Genomic DNA, 27016 nt, shown 5'->3' on the forward strand with positions numbered 1-27016 from the left:
CTCCATTAGAATGCCTGCTCTTTGAGGTGAAGGACTGTTTCTGCTTTTCTTTGTATCCCCAACACTTAATGACCATGTTTGGCACATTCCAAGTGCTTAATAAATGCTTGCTGTATTTGTCTCACTCCCTCACAACTCACCAACATTGTTTCCCAGTCTCTGTCCTGGAATAATGCCTCCTAGTGGGAACCTAAATTTCTTAGCAATGAAGTGTTTGGAGAGGGATTCTTTCAGCTACAAACCACAGACTCACTTACTGTTCTTGCCATCTAGTGGCAGGATCAAAAGCTACAGAGCAACCTTAAGTAACTGTTTCAGTTCTTGGAGAATACTAAATCCATTCTCCAAGAAAGAAATATTATCCATCCATCCACTGGTTCTGATATATCATCATTAATAAATGTGCTTTGAATACTTTTTTCAAAAGAGGTGAAAAAAATCAACAGCATGTAAAATGTATGAAATATGACTACTATGTGTACAGACAGGAACCTACCAGTGTTAAGCATGATGATACACCACAAAGAATGAGATTAAGAGCTCTGCATGAATATGGTGCTCTCAACAATAGAGCTAATCAGAAATTGTTATTAGGTATCATTTATAATAAACATATAAGTTTATAAGTCTTAATAGCTTGCCTCTTTTGGATATGCAAAGGCTGAAGATCGCCAACTGGTAATCCATCTGCTGTAAAGTATTTCAGCAATTCTTTTGCATCCAATAAGGTCACTGATTCCCGATGACCATCCTTATGGCCCAGCAATTGCTCAGACGAACGTGACAACATAGGAGTTCTGGGGGGAAGAAATGTTACTCTATTAAAGAACTAGAATTCAACCTGACTATTAAAAGCTAATGATCAGAATCAATAAAACTTAAATTTATCCTATAGTCAGGGATGAGTAAAAGATTACATAGTTTGTAAAACCCCACCCCTTTTTATTCTTATTATAAGAGACGGCTTGCTGATTCGGGATGGGGGAAAATATCTAGAAATGAAACTAACACACAATACGTATATATATTATATATGTGTGTACACACACACACATAACTTTTAAAAGATGTAAGCAAGCCCGTTGATAGGGATTATTTTGGTTTTGTCTTTGTATTCCAAGAATCCAGCATAGTCCCTGGAATATGTTGTTTTCAGTCATTTTAGTCATATCCAACCCTTCATAACCCTATTTGGGTAGAAGAGTTTGCCATTTCCTTCTCCAGCTCATTTACATATAAGAAAACCGAGGCAAATAAAGTTAAGTGACTTGCCTCGGGTCACAATGCCAGTATATATCTGAGGCCAGATATAAACTCAAGTCTTCCTGATGCCAGACCCAGCATTCTATTCACTGAGTTGCCTCACTGCCAAAATTTGTTGTTGCTGTTGTTCAGTTGTGTCTGGCTCTGTGACCCCATTTGGGGATTTCATAGCAAAGATACTGGAGAGGCTTGCCATTTCCTTCTCCAGCTCATTTTACAGATGAGGAAACTAAGGCAAACAAGGTTAAGTAACTTGTCTGCTAGTACCCAGGTATTTCTAACTCCAGGACCAGCACTCTGTCCACTGTGCCACCTAGCTGTCCTGGAATACAGTAGGTGCTTAATTAAATGCTCATTGAATGAATAAAAACTGAAAAAATTACTAAATACAAGTATGTAAGAAAAAAGATCTAGAAATCACAATTGATCCCATTAAGTCAGCAATACTGGCATGACTTTTTGTGATGCTATGTAAGGACATTCCCAAGGTATGCATGCCTTCTCCATTGAATTTTATCAGGTTAACCTCACTGTAGTACTTCCATTTCTTCTTTACACAGCACATTCTTTGGCACTAATATACAGTTTCTAAAATTTTAAATTGTACAAGCTTTTATGACACTGTTAAGTGTAACTTCTATAAACCCAACAAAGTCATAAATTTTTCAGGGCAAAGACTTCTGTCCTTTATGTCTCTTTTACCTTGTTAAGAACTTACTGAAAGAAACCTGGAATTCAAGATGACCATGAAAAAATGTAGTCATCATAAAATTCTCAAAGGCTCTTCAAGCCATGATTATGGCTCACTATGAAAAGGCCCTGAATCACCACCATAAAATGCATGCATTTGGATACTATTTTATACTTGTCCAAGTCTTGCACCCAACAGCTACCTAGAGTAGATGAGGCATAGATATTATTGCTAACTGAGGTAATGGGTACATACAAAAAAAAAAAACTTTGAAAAGCGAAAATTACTATCCAAGTATAAGGTATTCTAATTTTATAGATAAGCAAACTGGAAAATAGTAGGATTAAAAATAAATGCTTAAAAATATACAAATACTTTTAATAGCATGGTCAGGGTTATAAGACAGATCTCTAGACTTCATTAAATTTGGGTGCTTGTTACAATTAGGAAAAAAAAGGCAACAAAAATAGCTAGTTATACCAAGTAATGAGAACTGAAGAAAAGGCTGTTTTGTCTCAGGGAAGAGTTTTTGCAACATTGAACACTACATTTAATGTGAGAAGGCCATTCAGAACTCCTAACACGTCAACCTGCCGTCACTTCATCACTACAGAATTTTTATTTCATGGCTTTACATCAATTTTTCTTTTCATTCTCCCAATTGTATTCTAATCTATGTGATTAGAACTGTAGTTTAGAATTATAAATTCCTTTTATTAACCGAAGACAAATATATTCATACTGCCCTTGCCACCATTCAAAATTGTTCTTAATTTTGGATAAAAGATATAAAGGCTAATAGAAACAGTCAAATAATCATTTTCTAAAACCTTTAGTAGAATTTTTTTTCATAATGAAATCTTATCAGATGTTTACATCATGATTTATTTTACTTTTGAACTTACCAATTACTAAAGGCATTAACTATTTCCTGGATTGATCTAATTTCTGACAGCTGACTAATGTTGACTCAATATTACAGTAGATCATTTTATACCCTTCGTGCAATAAGAAAAATGTATGATTTGTATTTGTGAAGTATTTCATACACAAGAATAACAAAGCATTTAAAAAATAAATAGTTCATAGTGTACCACTTGCCTAAATGTGTGTCAGGTGAGATCAATCACAAGATAATAGCTTCTCACTTTCATTACCTCCACATAGATTTGCTTTTTACACCAAATGAATTCTGCAACAAAATCAAGCATCTTTTGCCCACAAACATTCACACCAAATTAATGGCTGAATAGTTATTCCCTGAGTGAATTTCTGGTGCTAATACAGAATAGAAAGCAAATTTTTCAGAGCACATGCTAGAAAAATGATGTGATACACATCTAAAAAAACAGGTATCCCCAAATGAAAAATGGTCAAGGGACATGAATAGGAAGTTCTCAGATAAAGAAATCAAAACTATCAATAAACACATGAAAAAGTGTTCTAAATTTCTCATAATTAGAGAAATGTAAATCAAAACAACTCTGAGGTACCATCTCACACATAGCAGACTGGCCAATGACAGTAAAGGAAAGTAACAAATGGGAAAATTGGGACACTAATGCATTGCCTCTATATTTACCATTAATTCATAACAATTACCTGAATTTTTGCTTAGCTTTTTCAAAGGTTTCCAAGTTCTGAAGAACATGTCTTTCTGGCCATTCCAGATGATTAGATTCCAGAAATGTGGATTCTGAAGAAAATGTTTTCAAAAACAATTAACAGCTAATAATTATACATCATTTTTAAAATTTGCAAAGATTTGTAAATCTTACAAATATTATCTGACTTCAACCCCACAACAATTCTATGAAGTATCACAAATATTAATGTCAATATTTGACAGATAAAGAAACTACAGATGGTTTTTCTCTGTGGACTGAGAGCCAAGCCTAGACATAGGAAGTCCTGGGTTCAAATCTAACCTCAGATACTTTCTAATTGTGAGACTCTGGGCAAGTCACTTAACCCCAAATTGCCACTGCCTTGGAACAGATAGTTAGTATCAAGTGTAAAACAGAAAGTAAGAGTGATGGGGGGGTGGGGGAAGAAAAGAAAAAAGCTGACTAATTTAATTATATTCACAGATGAAGTTGATATGCATATGAGCCAATAAACCAAGCCATAGGAAGATTCAAATCATGGCTTCTTCTGCCTCTAACTTTAGAGTTCTTTCTCTAACATTCTCTAGAAAATGCTAACAAACTGAATTTTATTGTATATAAAAATGCCAGTAACCATTTGTTTATAAGATCTGAGTATTAAACTACCGAAGCCATTTATACACCAAGGATCACAAGCTCATTCATTTATTTTTTTTTTTAAATTTTAATATTATTTTATTTGGTCGTTTTCATACATTATTCCCTGGAAACAAAGATCGTTTTCTTTTCCTCCCCTCCCCTTCCCCCCCCCCCCCCCGCCTTTCCCTCTCCCATAGCCGACGCATGATTCCACTGGTTATCACATGTGTTCTTGACTCGAACCCATTTCCCTGTTGTTGGAGTTTGCATTATAGTGTTCATTTAGAGTCTCTCCTCAGTCTTATCTCCTCCAACCCTGTAGTCAAGCAGTTGCTTTTCAGCGGTGTTTTTACTCCCACAGTTTATCCTCTGCTTGTGGGTAGTATTTTTTTTTTAGATCCCTGCAGATTGTTCAGGGATTGCATTGATACTAATGGAGAAGTCCATCACCTTCGATTGTACCACAATGTATCAGTCTCTGTGTATAATGTTTTCCTGGTTCTGCTCCTCTCGCTCTGCATTACTTCCTGGAGGTTGTTCCAGTCTCCATGGAACTTCTCCACTTTATTATTCCTTTTAGCACAATAGTATTCCATCACCAACATATACCACAATTTGTTCAGCCATTCCCCAATTGAAGGGCATCCCCTCATTTTCCAATTTTTGGCCACCACAAAGAGCGCAGCTATGAATATTTTTGTACAAGTCTTTTTGTCCATTATCTCTTTGGGGTACAAGCCCAGCAGTGCTATGGTTGGATCAAAGGGCAGACAGTCTTTTATCGCCCTTTGGACATAGTTCCAAATTGCCCTCCAGAATGGTTGGATCAATTCACAACTCCACCAGCAATGAATTAATGTCCCCACTTTGCCACATCCCCTCCAGCATTCATTACTTTGCATAGCTGTCATGTTAGCCAATCTGCTAGGTGTGAGATGATACCTCAGAGTTGTTTTGATTTGCATCTCTCTGATTATAAGAGATGTAGAGCACTTTTTCATGTGCTTATTAATAGTTTTGATTTCTTTGGCTGAGAATTGCCTGTTCATGTCCCTTGCCCATTTGTCAATTGGAGAATGGCTTGATTTTTTGTACAATTGATTTAGTTCTTTATAAATTTTAGTAATTAAACCTTTGTCAGAGGTTTTTATGAAGATTGTTTCCCAATTTGTTGCTACCCTTCTGATTTTGGTTACATTGGTTTTGTTTGTACAAAAACTTTTTAATTTGATGTAATCCAGATTATTTATTTTGCATTTTGTAATTCTTTCTAATTCTTGCTTGGTTTTGAAGTATTTCCCTTCCCAAAGGTCTGACATGTATACTATTCTGTGTTCGCCTAATTTTCTTATAGTTTCCTTCTTTATGTTCAAGTCATTCATCCATTTTGAATTTATCTTGGTGTAGGGTGTGAGGTGTTGATCTAAGCCTAATCTTTCCCACACTGTCCTCCAATTTTCCCAACAGTTTTTATGAAATAGTGGATTTTTGTCCCAAAAGCTGGGATCTTTGGGTTTGTCATATACTGTCTTGCTGAGGTTGCTTGCCCCCAGTCTATTCCACTGATCCTCCTTTCTGTCTCTTAGCCAGTACCAAATTGTTTTGATGACCGCTGCTTTATAATATAGTCTGAGATCTGGGACGGCAAGACCCCCTTCCTTTGTATTTTTTTTCATTAATTCCCTGGATATCCTTGATCTTTTGTTCTTCCAAATGAACTTTGTTATGGTTTTTTCTAAATCAGTAAAAAAAATTTTTGGAAGTTCCATGGGTATGGCACTAAATAGATAGATGAGTTTGGGTAGGATGGTCATTTTTATTATATTGGCTCGTCCTACCCATGAGCAGTTAATGTTCTTCCAATTGTTCAAGTCTAGTTTTAGTTGTGTGGAAAGTGTTTTGTAGTTGTGTTCATATAGATCCTGTGTTTGTCTCGGGAGATAGATTCCTAAGTATTTTATTTTGTCTTGGGTAATTTTGAATGGGATTTCTCTTTCTAGTTCTTGCTGCTGAGCTGTGTTGGAATTATATAGAAATGCTGATGACTTATGTGGGTTTATTTTGTATCCTGCAACTTTGCTAAAGTTGTTGATTATTTCAATTAGCTTTTTGGTTGAGTCTCTAGGATTCTTTAAGTAGACCATCATGTCATCTGCAAAGAGTGATAATTTGGTCTCCTCCTTGCCTATTTTGATGCCTTCAATTTCTTTTTCTTCTCTAATTGCTTCTGCTAGTGTTTCTAATACAATGTCAAATAATAGAGTTGATAATGGGCATCCTTGTTTCACTCCTGATCTTAATGGGAATGGATTTAGTTTATCCCCATTGCAGATGATATTAGCTGATGGTTTTAGATATATACTGTTTATTATTTTTAGGAATGACCCTTCTATTCCTATGCTTTCTAGTGTTTTTAGTAGGAATGGGTGTTGTATTTTATCAAAGGCTTTTTCTGCATCTATTGAGATAATCATGTGGTTCTTGTTGGTTTGCTTGTTGATGTGGTCAATTATGTGGATAGTTTTCCTAATGTTGAACCAGCCCTGCATCCCTGGTATGAATCCTACTTGATCATGGTGGATGACCCTTCTAATCACTTGCTGGAGTCTTTTTGCTAGTATCCTATTTAAGATTTTTGCATCTATATTCATTAGGGAGATTGGCCTATAGTTTTCTTTCTCTGTTTTTGGCCTGCCTGGCTTTGGAATTAGTACCATGCTTGTGTCATAAAAGGAGTTTGGTAGGACTCCCTCTTTGCTTATTATGTCAAATAGTTTGTATAGTATTGGGGTTAACTGTTCTCTGAATGTTTGATAGAATTCACTGGTGAATCCATCAGGCCCTGGGGATTTTTTCTTAGGCAGTTCTTTGATGGCTTGATGGATTTCAATTTCTGATATGGGATTATTTAAGAAAACTATTTCTTCTTCTGTTAGTCTAGGCAATTTATATTTTTGTAAATATTCATCCATATCACCTAGGTTGGTATATTTATTGCCATATAGTTGGGCAAAGTAGTTTTTAATGATTGCCTTAATTTCCTCTTCATTGGAGGTGAGATCCCCCTTTTCATCCTTGATGCTATTAATTTGCCTTTCTTCTTTCCTTTTTTTAATTAAATTAACCAGTACTTTGTCTATTTTGTCTGTTTTTTCAAAGTACCAGCTTCTAGTCTTGTTTATTAGCTCAATAGTTCTGTCACTTTCTATTTTATTAATTTCTCCCTTAATTTTTAGGATCTCTAGTATGGTTTTCTTCTGGGGGTTTTTAATTTGTTCATTCTCAAGTTTTTTTATTTGCATTTCCAATTCCTTGGTCTCTGTCCTCCCTAATTTGTTAATATATGCACTCAGGGATATGAATTTTCCTCTAAGTACTGCCTTGGCTGCATCCCATAAGGTTTGAAAGGATGTTTCGCCGTTGTCATTTTCTTCAACGAAATTGTTAATTGTTTCTATGATTTCTTCTCTAACTATCCGATTTTGGAGTATCATGTTATTTAATTTCCAATTAATTTTTGATTTGGGTCTCCATGTACCCTTGCCGATCAATATTTTAATTGCCTTGTGATCTGAAAAGGCTGCTGTTAATATTTCTGCTTTTCTGCATTTAAGTGCCATGTTTCTATGACCTAGTGTATGATCTATTTTTGTGAATGTGCCATGTGGTGCTGAAAAGAAGGTGTATTCTTTTTTGTCCCTATTTATTTTTCTCCATATGTCTATTAATTCTAATTTTTCTAAGATTTCATTCACCTCTTTTACCTCTTTCTTATTTATTTTTTGATTTGATTTATCTAAATTTGATAGTGGTTGGTTCAAGTCTCCCACTAATATGGTTTTACTGTCTATTTCCTCCTTCAATTCTCCTAGTTTCTCTATTAAAAATTTGGATGCTATACCATTTGGTGCATACATGTTGATTAGTGATATTTCCTCATTGTCTATACTTCCTTTTAGCAGAATATATTTACCTTCCCTGTCCCTTTTGATCAGGTCTATTTGTACTTTGGCTTTGTCAGATATCATGATTGCAACTCCTGCCTTCTTTCTATCGGTTGAGGCCCAAAAGGTCTTACTCCAACCTTTAATTCTAACCTTGTGAGTGTCAACCCGTCTCATATGTGTTTCTTGAAGACAACATATGGTAGGGTTTTGGGTTCTAATCCAATCTGCTATTTGTCTGCGTTTTATGGGTGAGTTCATCCCATTCACGTTCAAAGTTATGATTGTTATTTGTGGATTCGCTGGCATTTTGATATCTTCCCCTAGTTCTGACCTTTCTTCTTTAGCTTTCTCCTTTTGAACCAGTGATTTACTTTAGGTCAATCCCCCTAGTCCCCTCCCTTGAGATGCTTCCCTTTCTAGCCCCTCCCTTTTTATGCTCCCTTCCCCTCCCCCTTCTCCTTCCCTCCCTTTTTGTACTCCCTCCCCCCTCCCCCTCCTTAATTTTCCTTTCTTTCTTGCCCTAATGGATAAGATAGAATTCAGGATCCCACTGGATCTAGATGTTCTTCCCTCTCAGATTTGATTTCACTGAGAGTAAGGTTTAAGTAATTCCACTTCACGCTCTCTTCCTCTCCTTCTCATATGAGAGTTCTTCCCCTCCCCTTCCCATGTGTATCTTTATATGGGAAAGTTTATTCTATTGATTCCCCCCCTATTTCTTGAAGTTAATCTTAGTATTATCACGGTTCCCCCCTCCCTTTTCCTTTTTTTGCCCCAACTTTCCCCAAATCTTCTTAATTCCCCAATCTTTCCCTATGCATGTTTCTTCTAACTACTCTTATGATGATACAATTTATGAGAGTTACACAAAACATTTTCCCCACATATTAATATATATAATTTGATGTAAATGTAGTCCTTATAGAATAGAGTTTGACTTAAAGAGAAAGATAAGATTTATCTCCTTTTCCCTTTCTTTCATATTTACCGTTTCATGTTTCTCTTGCTTTCTGTGCTTGGATATAGAACTTTCCACAGAGCTCTGGTCTTTTCTTAGCAAATGCTTGGAAATCTTCTATTTTGTTGAATGCCCATACTTTCCCCTGGAAGTATATAGTCAGTTTTGCTGGGTAGTTGATTCTTGGTTGGAGACCCAGCTCTCTTGCCTTTCTAAATATCGTGTTCCATGCTTTGCGGTCTCTTAGTGTATTAGCCGCTAAGTCGTGTGTGATCCTTATGGGAGCCCCCTTATATCTGAAGCTCTTCTTCTTGGCTTCTTGTAGGATTTTCTCCTTTACTTGGAAGCTCTTGAATTTGGCAATTACATTCCTAGGCGTTGTCTTTTGGGGATTTAGTATAGAAGGTGTTCTATGAATCCTTTCTATTTCTATTTTGCCCCCTTGCTCCAGAACGTGGGGGCAATTTTCTTTTATAATCTCCTCTAGAATAAAATCCAATTTGTTGTTTACCTCTGGTTTTTCTGGGAGACCCATGATACGGAGATTTTCTCGTCTTCCTCTGTTCTCCAGGTCCGTGACCTTCTCAGTGAGATATTTTATGTTTTCTTCCAATTCATTAATTATTTGGGTTTGCTTTATTGATTCTTGCTGTTTTATCATCTCACTTTCTTCGAGGTGCTTAATTCTGGTCATTAGGGACTGGTTTTGCTTTTCAGCCTTGTCTGCCCTTCTATTGGATGCTTCGAGTTCTTTTTCCAATTGAGCAGTCTTATCTGTCAGACAGCTGATCTCTTTCTCCCATTTTTCTTTCCAGAAGGTTTCCATCTTTTGGATAAGTTCCAGTTTGAGATCTTCCAGAGCTTGTTGATAGTTTCCATTTTGGGAGGCGTGTTCTGAATTTTTTTGGATTTCCTCCTCATTCTCCTCTTTTCCTTGGGTACTTCCACCATAAAAGTTTTCAATAGTCACTTTTTTCCCTTTCTTCCTGGAGGCTTGATTTTGGGCCATGTGAGCCATCCCTTTGGTGGTTTTATTCCCCTTTCCTTTTTGGTCTGGGGTCTGGGTTATAAGAGCGGTTTTTCTGTGAATTTAGGTTGCTTCAGACTAGTTCTTCCCAGCCTCCGAGCCCAGGTATTCAGCTCCGCCCAGATAATCAGCGCGCGTTGTTCAGCGCAGCCCGCCCCAAGTCCAGTTCCGCTGGATTCTCCAGTGAAAGCGCCCTGAGACGTTTTTTCCTGGCAGTCCCCAGATCCCAAGGACCCTGGAGTGCCCCCCCAGACAGAGATGCTCCCCACTCACTCGCTGTCCCGGTGAGCGCTCAGGTAGCTCACTCTGGTTTAGTGGGGGAGGTGGGGTGGGGGAAGGGCGGCTCAGTTCACTTTTCTGTGCAAGCTTTTCCTTCTTATTTTAGTGTGGAAATGTTCAAGCCCCACGTACCTTTGCCTCTGTGGGGTACTGGGGAGTCCTTCTGTTCCTCCAAAGGTGATTTTATGCTCCTTTGATGTAGTCTATTTCGTTCGGTGCCGGGGAGAGGAAGTGTGTGGAGTCTAGATTGCAGCCATGATTACCCGGAAGTTCAGCTCATTCATTTATTAAAAAATATTATTGATGTATCTTTCACGTACTCTGTGGTCTCTTTACCACAGGACATAACAAAAATTGTTGGGAAAGATGAAAAATGTTCATTTTATTTATGCTCTGTTCATTCTGCTGGGCTAGTTTTTAAAAAGTAGACTGATATATTTTTATTTACAAAATTGAAATTAGCATGAATACAAACAATTTTAAATGAAAGAATAAATTTGTCTTTAGAGAAATAAAAGGAGCAAAATTTAACAAGGAATACAAGCAAATTTTCCATTTTGGATAATATATTTAGGATTATAAAAAGACTGAGATAGATAATCTATTGTTACCAAAGCTCAAACTCCTAATATTCATTTTGTGATCTGATAGACTAATACATTAAAGAGCAGATGAACATAATTAAAACAGAAAATACCTGCAGGCTGCACTTTTTCTTCTTGCATGTTAACAACAAAAACTATAGGAAACACATCACCTATCTTAAAGTGAAACATCTAGCACTCTTAATCCCTTACATCACCACTGATTAGCAAGCAAAAAAGGATACTAGATAATGAGCAAAATAGTTTAAATAATCATAGCCATTTTATTCCACACAACAGTTGACAGAGAAAAATAGAAAAGAAATACTATTTCAGGAAAAGATTCAAAGCCAACATTGAAAAGAATCACAAGCTCCCAAGGGAGAAAGAAGGGCATGAGATCAGGAAAACAAATGATTTACCTTTATGAAGTTAGGGTTAACCCTGAAAGAAGACTAATCTCTTCATCACAGTCTGAAGCAAAGGAAGAGATCCTCAATGAAGGTTATGAACTTTGGAGTTGGGAGAAGAGGGATCTTGAACTAAATGCTCTCTGTTTCTTTCAGTAAAGGAGAAGCCCATATCCATTGCTGACTATTAGGAGAGGGCAAGAGAAGGCAGGTAGTACAAGGCAGTCTAAGAAGAAGAAAGAATACATGAGATAACTACAATGGGCAGTTCAAGAGACTTAAAGAAGAAAAGATGACCATGCAGCAACAAGACACACTGAGAAATGTGTGACTTCATAGCTATACATGAATACAAACAAATAAAATGGATGATGGGGTTAACTCAAGGCTGGGGTTTGACAAGGTGAGATTGGTAAAAAGGCAAGAAAGCAAGGGACTTAAAGCTAAGTTGTGTGAACTACAGAGGGAGGGAAAGGAGAACAGAGAAAGAGAACAGCTGGTCTCATGAAATGAGAGAACAAGGAGTAGTTGAATGGAATGGAGAGCATGATCAAGATAAAAAAAAGCTTAGCATAGGTGAAGGATAGGAAGTCAGTGTCTGAGACAAGGGAGAGAGTTCATGAAAGTATATGTCTAAAGAAAGGATGGGCAGCGTGGAAGTCAGGAGCCTGATTAACTGAGAGAACAAAGTGTTCATTCAAGTGAACATCAAGATTTATGCAGAAGTTCCTAATTTCATGTGAAGACAAGATACCAAGATAGAGAAGATATCTGTGAGCCAACTAATGAGGTTCTTGAGAATAGGGGGAAATGTCCAGGAGATGAATAGATGACTTCAGCAAAGAGTTAGCCTGGGAACATAATAGAGATTTGCTCTAACTATCAACAAGGGTCTATAACAATGGATGAAGCAAGTGTCATTGACAGAGAAGTTGTGGAGAAAAATTTTCTAGGAATAGAAATAAAGAACTCTTCCTGTCCCAGAATATACAAGGGTGAGAATGAAGAAGCATCCAGTGCTGGAGAGAATGCCCAGATATACAGTATTTTCTGAGGCTACAAAGTGAAGATGCCGAAGATAAATAGGTATCTTTAAAATAGATCAAATGGCAAAGAATTGTAAATTAAAGAGATATCCATCAACTGAAGAATGGCTGAACAAATGGTAAGGGAATATAGCTGTGTAAGGAATGATGAACAGGATGATTTCAGAAAGAGCTAGAAAGACTTTCATGGACTGATGCAGGGTAAAATAAACAGAACCAGGAAAATATTGTACATAGTTAAAAGGAATATTGTGGAATGATCAACTGTGAAAGCCAGCTACTCTCAGCAATACAGTGATCCAGGACAATTCTGAGGGACTTATAACAAAGAATGTTATACACCTCTAGAGAGAACTGTTGGAGTTGGAATGAAGATGAAAGCATATGATTTTCCAACTGTTTATTTGGATTTATATTTTGGGGTTTTGGTGTGATAAGATTACTCACTTGCAAAAATTAACAATATGTTTTGCATGATAATACATGTATAATTCAGATCAAATCACCTGCCAATACCAGGAGAGGAAAAGGAAGTGAGGGAGATAAGTTGGTCTATAACTATGGAAAACTTGTGTAGAAATCTGTTATTACATGTAATTGGCAAAAAAAAAAGTAAATAAATAAAAGACTACAAATTGTAGGAGGTGAAATGGAAAGAGAGTAGGAACTGAGAATGATATGGACTATAGAAGGACAGGGCTGAGATGGAAAAAGAATATGGATAGAGACTAAAGGAGGAAGAATCTTTTCACCAAAGCAATGACTCTCCAGCACAGAAATTTAGAGAGCAGGAACTGGGAATTTGGAAGGGGAAAGAAATACTAAGTGCCTTCCAGGCACTGCACTACAACACTTTATAAATACTACTTCCTTTGATTCTCACAAAAACCCTGGGAGGTAGGTGCTATTATTATTATTCACATTTAACAGACAAGGAAACCAAGGCAGATAGAGGTTAAATTCCTTGTTCAAGTTCACAAAGCTAATAAGTATTTGAATCAAAAGTTGAACTCAGGTCTGGAACTTGGAAGCTATAGGATGGGAAATAACAATTTGCCAGATGAGACCTACATTTTGAAGTCCTCTGATGACAGAGCACACAGTCTATTTTGGCTTCTCAAGTTCGGATTGCCAAAGATCTCTTAGAGATCTGAAACTGTGATGGCTTAGGAAAAACAAGGTAGTAAGTGTCCACAGGTTAGGTTGAAATCATATTCAGCATTCTAAGATAACAGGTCAAGTTCATGTAGTAGATGGCCACTTCAGGCATTCCTTCCAATTTACAAGACACTAGTAGCAAAAGCTTGGTACCACAGTGTTGTAGCTAGTTCTGAGAGTCAGATGTCATTAAGACCTAGGTGCAAATCCAGCCTTAGGCATTTATTAGCTTGGGCAAGTCATGTGACTAATATGGTGGGTCCTGAATCTTTGTTGATTAACAATAATTATATAAGGAGAACATGAGGAATTCAAAGAAACTAGAGAAGCCTTTATGAACTAATGCAGAACAAAGGAAATAGATCCAGGAAAACCACTCAGTCACAATCACTTATTATTTGGTTACACTGTTCTTCTCACTATATATTTTCTTTCCTGTTATGCTAACTTCATGTTACTTCAGTCCTTGTAAATCTTCCTGAGATGGCTGACACGTTCCACAGCTCATTTTGTTTCTCTAGCATCTCCTGAATATGGTAATTGTTCTCTCTGTTCTCAAAGACTCTCCCCATAAGCATCAGTAACCTTTTCCTGGGGCGAGGATAACAGCCTTTCAAATGGTTTCCCTGCTTTCAATCCTTCTCTTCTGCAATTCATCCTCCCATAACTTCTAACTTAGAATTGCTACTAAGTATTAGTTTCAAGGCAGAAGAATGGTAAAGGCCTGGGCAATTGGGGTTAAGTACCTTGAACAGGGTCACACAGCTAAGAAGTGTCTGAGGCCATGTTCGAATCCAGGACCTCCCATCTCTAGATCTGGCTCTCTATTCACTGAGGTCACCTATCTGTCACCAAAATAAATCTTCCTAAGGCATAAATATGACCCTGTCACTGCTCTACTAAAAAACCTTGAGGGGCTCACTATTTCGATAAACAACAAAATCTTCAGCATTTAAAGTCTTCCCCAATATGGCTTTAATATATTTTTTTAGTCAATAATGATTGTAATGATAATGATGACGATGATGACAAGAGCAACCATTTATAGAGTACTATAAGGCAGCAAAGTGCTCTACATATGTTATCTCATTTTATGTTCACAACAATGCTGGAAGAGAGCTGCTACTATTTAACAGATAAGGAACTAAAGCAGGCAGAGGTAGTGCCAGGAAGCAGACGAGGTAGAGCTTGAACCCAGGCTTTCTGACTATAAGTCATGTTCTATCTACTATGCCACCCAACTACCTGGCTTTTTTGCCTTTACACATTCAATGTCCCATCCAGACTGTACTAATATCTTTTGACTGAACTTGGCATTCCATCTTTATCTTGGCATTCTATTGCTATCCCATTCCTATACTTGGTCACTCTCTACTGACCACAGTTTCTTAGGATCGTTAGCTTCCTTCAAAGCCCAGGCTGGGTGTGTATGCTCCATAGGAAGCTTTTCCTGATCTGCTCAGGTGTTTATGCTTTCTTGCTCCTCAAAGTATCTTGCACTGATACTGCATGCTCCAGCAGAACATTCACTTTGCATGCCTAGGAGTTTGTACAGTGGCAGTAGTACATAACAGGTCCTTAATAAAACTGTTCAGTTGAACTGAATTTTTATGTCCCTGATCATACTTTTTTCTCCTTGAAACTTTTCTTCACTTTCCTTCAATAATGCTACACTATACTATTTCTTCTTTTTAAAATGCCTATTTTGTTTTAGTAACACTCTAAGACAGAAGGGCAAGGGTTAGGCAAATGACTTGCCTAGGGTCTCATAGCTAGGAAGTGTATGAGGCAAGATTTGAACCCAGGTTCTCCCAATTCCAAGCCTGATGCTCTAATCACTGTACAACCTAGCTGCCCCATATACTATTCTGTCCCTAAAATTACATCTCAGGTATCTTCTCTGCTTACTCTTACCACCCTCTTATTCTTCAAATTACAGAATTTTATGTTCCAAAGAAAAATAGGCAGGGAAGCATGTTTCCCTAATTAATTATTTACTTGGCACCTACTATGTGCAAAAAGCACTGTATTATGCCCTAAGAGTAATGCAAAGATTAAAAAACAAAAACGGGGGGCAGCTGGGTAGTTCAGTGGATTGAGAGCCAGGCCTAGAGATGGGAGGTCCTAGGTTCAAATTTGACCTCAGCCACTTCCTAGCTGTGTGACCCTGGGCAAGTCACTTGACCCCCATTGCCTAGCCCTTACCACTCTTCTGCCTTGGAGCCAATACACAGTATTGACTCCAAGACGGAAGGTAAGGGTTAAAAAAACCAAACAAACAAACAAAAAACAGATACTACTACTAAGAATAACTCACGGGGGCAGCTGGGTAACTCAGTGAATTGAGAGCCAGGCCTAGAGATGGGAGGTCCTAAGTTCAAATCTGGCCTCATACACTTCCCAGATGTGTGACCCTGAGCAAGTCACTTGACCACCATTGCCTAGCCCGTACCACTCTTCTGCCTTGGAACCACTTGGTTCCAAGACAGAAGGTAAGGGTTTATAAAAATAATAAAAAAATTAAAAAAAAAGAATAACTCACATCACACATATTGCATTCACTAGGAGACATATACTGTGCTAAATAAACTTTGCAAATATTATCTCATTCAATCCTTACAACAACCCTGGGTGCTATTATTATCCCCTTTTTACAGAGGAAGAAATTCAAATGGAGGTTAAGTGACTTGTCCAGGTTCACATACTTGGTGTCTGTGGTCTGTTTTAAACTCAAATCTTTGTAAGTCCAAGTTTGCATCTTTATCCACTGTCCCATGTCTCAAGGGGATTAAGATTTAATAGGATGGGATTATTCAGTTATTCTATTTTCTCTTCTGTTAATCTAGGCAATTTATATTTTGGTAAATATTCACCCATTTCACCTAGATGGTCATATTTATTGCTATGTAATTGAGCAAAATAGTTCTCAATAATTACTTTAATTTCCTTTTTATTAGAAATGAGATAACCCTTTTTATCTTTGATACTATTAGATTTCTTTTTTTTATTAGATTGACTATTATTTTATTTGTTATTTTCAACATACTAGCTCCTATTCCTATTTATTAGTTCAAGAATTCTTTTACTTTCAATTTTATTAATTTCTCCTTTAATATTTAGAATTTCCAATTTATTTTTTATCTGGGGATTTGTAATTTGTTCTTTTTCTAAATTTTTAAGTTACAAGTCCAATTCATTGATCTCTTCCCTCTCTATTTTGTTGAGATAGGCACTCAAAAAAATAAATTTTCCCAGGAGTACTGCTTTGGCTATATCCCATAGGTTTTGCTACAATGTCTCATTGTCATTCTCTTTAATGAAGTCTGTAATTGTTTCTATGATTTCTTCTTTGACCCACCAGTTTTGAAGAATTAGATTATTTAGTTTCCAATTAATTTTAAATTTACCTTTCCATGGATCCTTGTTAATTATAATTTTTACATTATGATCTGAAAAAGTGACATTTATTATTTCTGCTTTTCTGCATTTGTTTGCAATATTTCTGTGCTCTAATACATGGTCAATCTTTGTATATGTAGTATGTACTGCTGAGAAGAAGGCATATTCCTTTTTATCTCTGTTGAGTTTTCTTCAGATATCTATTAACTAATTTTTCTAACATTTCATTTACTTCCCTTACTGTCTAATTTATTTTTTGGTTCAATTTATCTAGTCCTGAAAGGGGAAGGAAGAATTAATAGGATAAAAAAACCCACAAATATAAAAATAAATTTCACAAAGCAGATGAAACACTATGTATTTTATAATGTCTGATAAAATTTGGCCTTTTGAAAAACAGACAATGTATTTATAAAATTATAAAAGTAAAAGAAAATATATCAGTATTGGTAAATATAGCAAAATATAGAGAATATACATTTAAAGAAATGAAATGCTTACCTCTTAATATTTCTGAAGTTTTGATTTTGTTTCTGGCTTTGTGAAGAGCTGTTTTGGGAATACTAGCATCAAAAAACTCTATAAAACGTTCCCTCGTTAGTGATAAGAGAGTATTGAGTTCATCAACAGAAACTGTAACAGGCTGTTCTATGGATTCCTTTCTTCCTATGAGACAAAATATATCAACTTACAACAAAACCAAAAAACTATTATTTCAAAGCCTCATTATACAAAGCCCATTTAGTACTATTTTAAGCTTAGCCCTTAACAAATACAAGTCTCTTCTGAATCAAATATTTAAATATAGTACTAGCTTTATTATAATTAATTTTTCATAGTATTCCATAGAATCTCATGGATTTGAACTCTGTACATTACATTTAGATGGTCATCAACTACAAAATACTTTCACTTACCATTATCAATAAAAAAGTTAAAATAGCAAAGCAATAGAAAGTAAAAGCTTTTGATAAGAGATAAATATAAAAGGTATAATAATCAAGGTTTATGATAATATTGTTAGCATTAAAGCTGATTTAGAAACATTTGTATCCCTGGATGGTATATAAAAATTAATATGTAAGTGAAAAAAAAGTTGCCAAACTAGTCACATTTTCTATAATAAAAGTTTATATGTACATTCATAGTGAAGTGACAAACATAATACTTTCTGAGAACTGCATACCTTTGATTAGTTTTTATATTATGATTTATGAAGAAAAGAAAACATAATAAATTCCATTAGTTTCAATCTGGCTGTAGTTAAGTACATCCAAATTGTGCTATGCATTTATTAAGATATAAAATTTTTATCTGACTTGGCTCAAAGCTTGGTAAAACTTATAGAATAAGAGAATGAAATACCAACATTAATTGTTGTAGAACTGATTTCTTTCTTTCTTTTTTTAAAGTGTCCTTACCTTTGTCTTAGTAGTTCTTCTAAGACAGAAGAACAGGAAAGGCTAGGCAATTGGGGTTAAGTGACTTGCCTAGGATCACAAGCTAATATCTGAGGCCAGATCTGAACCCAGATTCTTCCCACTTCAGGCCTGGCACTCCATCCTCTGTGCTACCTACCTTCCTAGGTACAATTGAATTATATAATAAGTACATTAGAATGTTTAAATGTGGTAAATAAAGTTTTTAGAGGAATATTATTACTGACTAGGGTATCAGGATTACTTCATGTAGGAAGTAATATTTTTAAAAAAATTTTAAAGGTCAATAGAATTTAACAAGCACATAATACTGAGATAATGTGGCATTAGTGAAAAAGTACAAGATTTGAAGTGAGGAAAATGGAAGTGATTTTGAGTTATTTTATGAAGGCTTCAATGGAAGAGAATTTCATCCCAAGTCCAAGAAAATATACTCTTTATCAATTAATTCTAAGTCTTTACACTCTTAGGGATACAAGTGCAGTATTCACACCTACCTTCTTTGTCAGTCAAAAATGTCTCAGATCAGCAGTTTTAAACAGCCAATCCTCTTGGGGGTGATGAATAAAAACAAAATAAATATGTGTGGTTTTTGAAGTATGTACATTATACATGACTCACAGGAATCATTATGTATGGTTTAGAGGTCCTTAAATTCTGAGTTCAATGTCAATGCCCCAGATGATTTCTTTTGTTACTTCTTACATAAAAATAATGATAAAATCATTGATAATATGGTATACTATGCTACCACCCACCATGTATTTTTCCATTATTCTTTGGGTAGCCTACTCTTTTGATTGTCCAGTGTCCTTATCTATGTCACAATCATCGAGCAAATAGGTAAGAACAGTTTAAGTAAAACCCTGAGTGATCACAAAAAATTGAAGGATCAAATGACGAACTAGTAGGTCCATTCCACCTTTTTAATTCAGAGATTGTTCTAGAAACATAATAATTTCCCTTTCTCAGAGCCTGAAATAATTACAAGGTTTTTTATATAAGGATAGAACAAAGGAAATTATGTTAAATCACAGCAAGAGAAATTTAGGTCAGACACAAAGAATAATTTTTTCCCCCTGTAAAGATATGTTAATCAAAGTGTTACTAAGAGAGGTTGGGGAAATCTCTTTCCCTGATGAATATTAAGAACAAGATACTTAATATGTCTAGAATTAGTTAGGTTCTGATAAGAGAGTTGGGAGTGTGTGTATTGCTGGAAAAAACACTGGGCTATATTTACCAGAAGACTCTAGTTCCAATTCTACCATTAACTGAATGCAAGAGACCTGATCATGTCATTTAATATTTCTGAGGACAACAATCCAAGTCCTATGTATCTTGATGTTAGAGAGGTTATAAAGAGAAAAAGAATAAAAGAAAGTTCCTTTGGGGAAAAAAATGACAATATAAAAGAATATGTGATATTTTATTTTTAAAGTTCTTTTGACATCAAGGAACTTTTACATATGTTTATACACACACACACACACACACACACACACACACACACACACACACACACACGCACAAACACACCCCACACCTAACTTCTAAAATTCAGAATCCAGGTTAGAAACCACCTCTGGAGAAGAAGTTAAGATAAGATAGCAAATTGATGTCTAGGTAACACAGAGGATAGAACACCAAGCCTGGAGTAAGGAGAACCTGGGTTCAAATCTGATTTCAGACACTTCCTATTGCTGTATGATTCTGGGTTAAGTCACTGAACCCCAATTGCCCAGCCCTTCCCCTAACCATAGAATTGATATTTAGAGAGAAGGTAAGGGTTTAGAAAACAGAAAAAAAAGATAAGGTAGTAAATACAAAGGACATGAATTTATCCTTTTATCTAGATCATGCTTCCTACAGGTAGTAAGTGTATAGAACTTTTGACTTGGGAGTCAGAAGACATAGGTTGACTCCTGCCTCAGAAATACCCAGTTGTGTAATCCAGGGCAAGATTATCTCACTTAGTTTCAGCCTCCTCAACTATAAAATGGGGATAATAATAGTACCTATCTTAAGAAAATTACTGTGAAGATCAAATGAGATAACATGAAGTGCTTTGCAAACCTTAAAGCATTATATAAATGTTACTATTACAATTATGATTATTAAACATAGAACCATAAGATTCTCACAGACCAAAACATTGGTATTAAGGCAATCATGTCTATGGTCCCATAGTAAGGCTTCTTGTAGCTATAAATGCTCATCTTAGTTAACATCATTAATTGGTTCTCTGAAATCAAGATGCTAGACAAAATAATTTTATAAGGGGTGGGTAGCTCTATAGAAGCAATGATTCAAGAAGTAATGGGTGATCAGCAGGAAGATATTATTATAGGTTATTTTTATTCAATGACTCTATGAAATAGATAACATATAAAGTCATTTTTCTTCTTTGATATTTCTAAACTAGGAGATGACAGTACCTTCCTTACATGGCACTTTGTTTCAATTTAAGCTATCCAATCACGAGAACTGACATTTTATAGTAAGCTATGAAAAAAATACTCTGCTGTTCCCACAATTAAGTAGTATGATGCTTAAGATTTTTCTGAAAATAAGTCTTCCTGACTCTAAGCCTAACTGCCTTCACTAGCGTGTATTAAACAATATTTTTTTTTTGTAGATTTACCTTCTCAGCTACAAATTAGTCAAATATTTAAATATTTGCAAGGCACAGTACTAGAAGATATGAAAGAAAGAAGATACCTGAGATTCAGTCCTTCATATCCAGGAGTTTCCTTCCAGAGGGAAGTAAGAATATAACCATAATTGAGGGTTGGATGACAGAATGTAAGCTCTTTGTGACTAAGAATTGTTTCAACCATTCTAGTATCCCCAGTTGCCTAGCAGCACAGTGTCTGGCACATAGTGAGTGCTTAACAAGTATTTAATGACTGGCCAGTAAGCAGATAAAAGAGAATTTAACACCAGGAAAAGGAAGAAAAAATCATTTCCTCTTTGTGCTAAAAAAATAGTTTGCATGTCCTGAAAAGTAAGAATCCATGAGTGACAAAAGGAGTTTGGGATTGTGTGCCCAAAGAAAGCTGATTTAGGAATTTAAAGTGTGCACTGTATACCGAAAGCCAAACATGGACAACAGATAGTAGCCTTGTACTTCAATGGCTCTGTAACCTCCTCCATGTGGATGGAGCATCCTAGGCTTCTCCTCTTGTTCATGTTCATGGCCCATGTTCTCTCATAAATTCTCCACAAGGGTTCTACCTTACATACTGGGAAACTTCATCTGGGTCTTTTTTTTTTTTAATCTGGGTATTATGAGGCGGAGTTAATGCTATCAAAACCCATTGTGAATTTATACTATAAAGTAGGCTGTTGAACTCAAGACATTAAAAAGGGCTTTTTGACAAAACAATTATAAAGAATACTTATTTCATAATATATTGGCATTATTGTCAGTCAGTCTACAAGCATTTGTTGAGTTTAAACCCTTATTTTCTGTCTAAGAATTAGTACTAGGCATCAGTTCCAAGACAGAAGAACAGTAAGGGCTTGACAATTGGGGTTAAGTGACTTGCTCAAGGTCATGAAGCTAGGAAGTATCCCTGGTCACATTTGAACCCAGGAACTCCCATGTCCAGATCTAGCTCTCTATCCACTGAGACACCTGGCTGCCCTCTACAAACATTTATTAAGTCCTTATTATTTGTGAGGTGCTATGCTAAGCTGTAGGGCAACAAAGACTGAGTCCCTGCCTTCAAGGAGTTCACATTCTAATGGGGGAAAATGACAAACAAGCAGGTAAAGGGGAGGGAATTTCAGAGAGAAAGTACTACCAATGGGGGAGTGGGGTGTGGGAGGTAGGAGGGCAGGGAGATCAAGAAAGGGTTCTATCAGAAGGTGGAATCTGAGCCAAATCTTGAAAAGGTAAAAGTGGAGGGAAAGTATCCTAGGCAAGGTATACAGCAAGAGAGCCAGTGTTGTTGGATCAGATTACTACAAAGTGGGGAGTAAGGCATAAGAAAGCTAGAAAGGAAGGAAGGAGCCAACTTGAAAATGGCTGTAAAAGTCAATAGATTTCATATTTTATACTAGACATAATAGGGAGCCACTGGAGTTTGCTGATTTGGGGAGTGGGGAGGGTAGTTTGACATAGTCAGACTTGCACATTAGGAAGATTATTTTGACAATTGAATAGAAGATGGACTAGAGTGGGAAAAGACTTGAAGCAAAGACAACAACTAGCAGGCTACCATAAGAATCCAAATATGAAGTAATGAGGGTTTGAGCTAGGGTGGCAGTTGTATGAATGAATAAAATGGGGTGTATATGTGAGATAGTACTAATGTAGTGAATAATAAAAGGCTCCTTCACTTACTGCTTAATTATTTCTTCTAATATTAACAGTTCAATAAGCAACACCCAAGTTCCCTTATTAATTATAAAAAATTTGACCCTTCTAATTTAAACATTTTTCTCTTAATCCTCTCAAAAACTAAAGACTTTACTATTACATTGATATAAGAATTCAAAAAACTATGAAATGTATCATATTGGATAGCTGGTGAATTTCCTACCATTCTGATACCAGTTGGGAATAATTTTCTAAGAGTTATCAAAAAAAAAATAGGCTTTATTTGAATGTTTTTACAACTATGGTAATGAAATATAAATCAAGAAGGATGTCTAAATAGGATCTCAAAAAGAACCAGATATGAACCATTGCTCCCAGGCCACAAATACAGAAGAATTCTGTATATAGGAGTGGTGTCATCTGAAAGATAAAGTATATGGAAATCACCTACAAACACAAAGGGACTAAAAATAAGAAATATCCAGTTATAAGAGGCACTATGAAATTGCTGTACACATCACTACATAATAAGCTATATAATTTCTCTAAAGATGTTGGAAAATATTAAAGATTTTGCTTGAAATAATACCCAATGACATGTATTTTTTCAAAGGTTTGAGAAAATACATTCACATAAAATAAAGTGCTTAGCACCTTAAGATTCTGAATGTTAAGATATTACACTTCTTCCTCACTACCTACATGCTTCTAATCAGACTTTTCAAGACAAGGAGTCAAAACTTCCCAAATATAGAATTTCTATTTTTGCTAAAAAGAGCACAATGTTATTCTTTTTATAATAATAATTTTAAATTGTTTCTGATACAGTAAACACAATCAAATAAAATGGGAATTAAGATGATCTGTTTCTGAATAAGTCAGTACTCTGTATTAAGATGACATGATGTACATTCTTCCTTACTTACTCAGATATTCCTTCAAAGCCAAATCTTGGACCTTAGCCAGCTGCTTCTCTCTCTGTACAACCTGCTCTCCAGAGAAACACGGCAATGAACAGATGAAGTCAATAGGATAGCCTGCTTGAAGTATAGAAAAGTCATTTTTAAAGATTACTCACATAATTAACTATTGTTTAGTTTCCAGAAAAAAATAATTATAGCATATTTTCCATATTATTCAAAAATATAGTTTCAGGCACATCATGACTATTAGGGCTACTGATGCTTTATATCTATATAATAAACGAGGATGGGCTGTGATTTGATTACTCAATCAAAAGGCATTTATATATAGTTGATACTCAAATTTCAAGAAGTCACTATAAAGTATGCTAGGTAAAATACTATAGGTTTAAAACTTTCCCCTCTCAGTTTATATGGTCTCAGAAATCAATGACCTATTCTCCTATGTCATTTTATTTCTTTCCTTTTAAACTCTTGATTGCAACTTTTGCAAAAAACATTGAGAATTCCTAGATGAAAATAAAGGTTAAGGGAATGAGTGAGTAGGATGAGAAGGGACACTCTAGAAGGAGGGATTTATCTGAAGAAAAGCTATAGTGAGGGTTTAATGATTTAGACTGCAGGAATTAGCAAACTATACAGACAAATCCAGCCTAGTCCATTTTTGGAAAAATAAGGTTTTATTGTATTTTAAAATGCAATAACTTGGCTGACTCCTAGCTTAAAGGGTTGTAATATCATATTATACTTCAAAAATGTTAAAATATTTTAATAGAATTGAAATCTTATTTATGTGAATACTCTTCTCTAATTGTGTAGCATACAACCCATTCTGTAGACTCCTTATCCACCTCTAGGATTCATGACAGGGGATCTACTGTGGGAGGACCTCCTCTCAAAGAAATTGCTGAAATATATATACTCTGACACTTTTATATGCTATTGCCCATCCATCTCCTTTCCTACTAATAAAATCTGGATAAAATATAAAAAGATGTATATGCAAGGAATCACCATTATGGTCTTAGTTTTTTCCTTCCATTTAAATTAATAAAAATTAATTACTCCACAACAACCCATGAGGTATGCCCAAGTTGGGCCTGGGATCAGGGAGACATAAGTTCAAATTCAGTCTCAGAACTTTACCTGTCAGTCTCCATTTCCTCAACTTACCTAAAGGATAATAATAGCATCTGTCTCCCAGGATTGTTGTGAGGTTAAAAAGAAACAATACCTGTAAAGTACTTTAATCCAGTGCCTGATATATTGGGTCCTTAATAAATGCTTGGTCCCCTTCCCCTTAAACATAAAATTATACTTTCCATCTAAAGTTAACACTTACTTCCTTCTGGCTTTGCTTTCATATTTCCATGAATTAGACTGAGTGCGGCTGAACCATTGATCTGGTTGGCTGAATAAATCAATGTCACTTTACATCGTCCATTGTTATTACCTTGCAACAAGAGATAATAGCTAGAACACTCTCCTTTCACTTCAACATCTGGAACTAAATAACAAAAAAAAATCATATTTAAACCTTTGAAAATTAATTTTAACATTTTACAGCATTTAAAGAGGATCATCATATGCTTGAAACAAAATATAGTAATATTTCTAATATGTCCTTATTACTGGTTATAAAAGTATTCCTTGGCATGAAGTATAAATTTTATATTAAGAGTTGAAGTGAGCTTGCCTCATACTCTGGAATTTAAATATTTCACAGCAAAAAATTAAAACAGATACTGAAATTATCCAGAGTAATGCATATTCTTATAGAGATAAGCTGTATCACATTTTACAAAGATACAAAACACCAAGCTTAACCAGAGTTGGCCTCTTCTTTGCAATTCTGTATTTTAGACCTTCCTCAAGTTGGTGGAAGTATTTGGTGTAAAAACTCCTTTTACAGGGCTGCAGGAGGAAAAAAAGAAATGAGGTGATAAAAGGTTCTTGATTTTTTTAATCTACTATATATTTATTTATGTCAATAAGAATTTGAAACAAAGTTTCTTACATGAAATCCAGTTCATCTGAATAAGGCACCAAACTGCCATTTGGCTAAATTTAAAATAAAATATGTTATTTCAGCCTTCTTGAGGAAAAATCAGGACTTCCCTTAAAGACAAATCTGGGTTCCTTGGCTATATTATTTTTTTTCCACATCTAGGCTTATTTATCTCTTACTGTCTTAACATGGAATGTTGATAAACATTTGTAAAACAGAAAGAGAAAAAAAAGAAAGTATCCTTGAATTCTATTTCTACCAGCTGTGAAGATAGGAATAGCTCTCCCCTTGTCTATTTTTAGCTAATCAAATCAAAAACTTAAAGTACCCCTTCTTGACACTAAGTAAGAGAGTTACTAGAATAAGTTCACACCTCCAAAGGTCACTGCCCAACCCACCCTTGGGCAGGGCTCGGCAAATTGAAACGCTGAGATTAGTTCCCTTAAAGTGGGGGAGCAACAGGAAGTGACACTGAGAAAACAGCTTTAAAAAGGCCATCCTAAGGACTGATTCTTTCTCTCTGCATCAGTGAGCAGGACTAGAGGAAGAGACTCTTTCCCTGGATCCTGCATTGGTTTGAGGTGGTGTGTGGAGTGATTCATTCCTTGGTTCTTCAGTGAGGAGACCCTCTCTGCTCATTGGCACTTAGGTGAGACACTCCCTTCAACATGAGTTCTGGTGAGATCCTTGGTTTTCCAGCATCTCCTGGCTCTTCAGATTTCAGCTTCCTAATTAGGACTTTGGATTCTGGTGAGATTCACTTTCAAATTCACATTTGTGGTCTGAAGACATTAGGATTAAACTTAGGGTATTTATAGCTAAGGCAGTACCTTCTGTCTTTTTAATCTACATTCTTCCATTTTCACTCTTTCCACCTCTTTGTAAATAAAGTTGCTAAAAGTCATTTTGACTTAAGATGTAATATTTTTAAAAACCTAAAGTTAAACTCTTACACAGCCATACTAGTCACTTTCAAACTATCCTGAAAAACAAAGAAATAATGATGAAACATTAAAGGAGGAACAAGCAAACTCTTGGGCACTTAGCAACATCATTATGGAAAAGAAATGATACCTTCAGGCTTATGGCATAGGTAGATGAGAAGGAAAAAATGAATATGTGCAATAAAAAAAGATGCAATAAAGTGAAAGATGCAAAGAGAAAGAAAAAATAGGAGACATAGAAAGAAAAAGTAAGTGCATTTGATAGGAAGTGGTAGAATGCCACTAACCACTGCCTCAGGTACCACTTGTAAAAAAAGTACATTAGGTTATTTCTATAAGTACAGTGGCAAACCTAAAGCCCACAGAC

At 35.7% G+C, this 27016-nt stretch overlaps 1 protein-coding gene across 3 annotated transcripts in view; it reads right to left on the reverse strand.

The window, feature by feature from the left end:
- MTBP (MDM2 binding protein) overlaps positions 1 to 27016 on the reverse strand; it is a 93987-nt gene that overhangs the window by 25943 nt on the left and 41028 nt on the right. For 2 of the 3 annotated variants that reach the window (XM_007488255.2, XM_007488254.2), the window contains exons 12-16: positions 25040 to 25204; positions 23701 to 23814; positions 17510 to 17674; positions 3557 to 3650; positions 642 to 797 (exon numbers count right to left, since the gene is read on the reverse strand). In XM_007488255.2, the coding sequence (XP_007488317.1) occupies positions 642 to 797; positions 3557 to 3650; positions 17510 to 17674; positions 23701 to 23814; positions 25040 to 25204 (694 nt within the window). The remainder of the gene's footprint in view (positions 1 to 641; positions 798 to 3556; positions 3651 to 17509; positions 17675 to 23700; positions 23815 to 25039; positions 25205 to 27016) is intronic. The other variant, XM_007488256.2, reaches the window with a different exon arrangement.

This window comes from Monodelphis domestica, chromosome 3, assembly GCF_027887165.1.
Source record: "Monodelphis domestica isolate mMonDom1 chromosome 3, mMonDom1.pri, whole genome shotgun sequence".
NCBI classification, from domain to species: Eukaryota; Metazoa; Chordata; class Mammalia; order Didelphimorphia; family Didelphidae; genus Monodelphis; species Monodelphis domestica.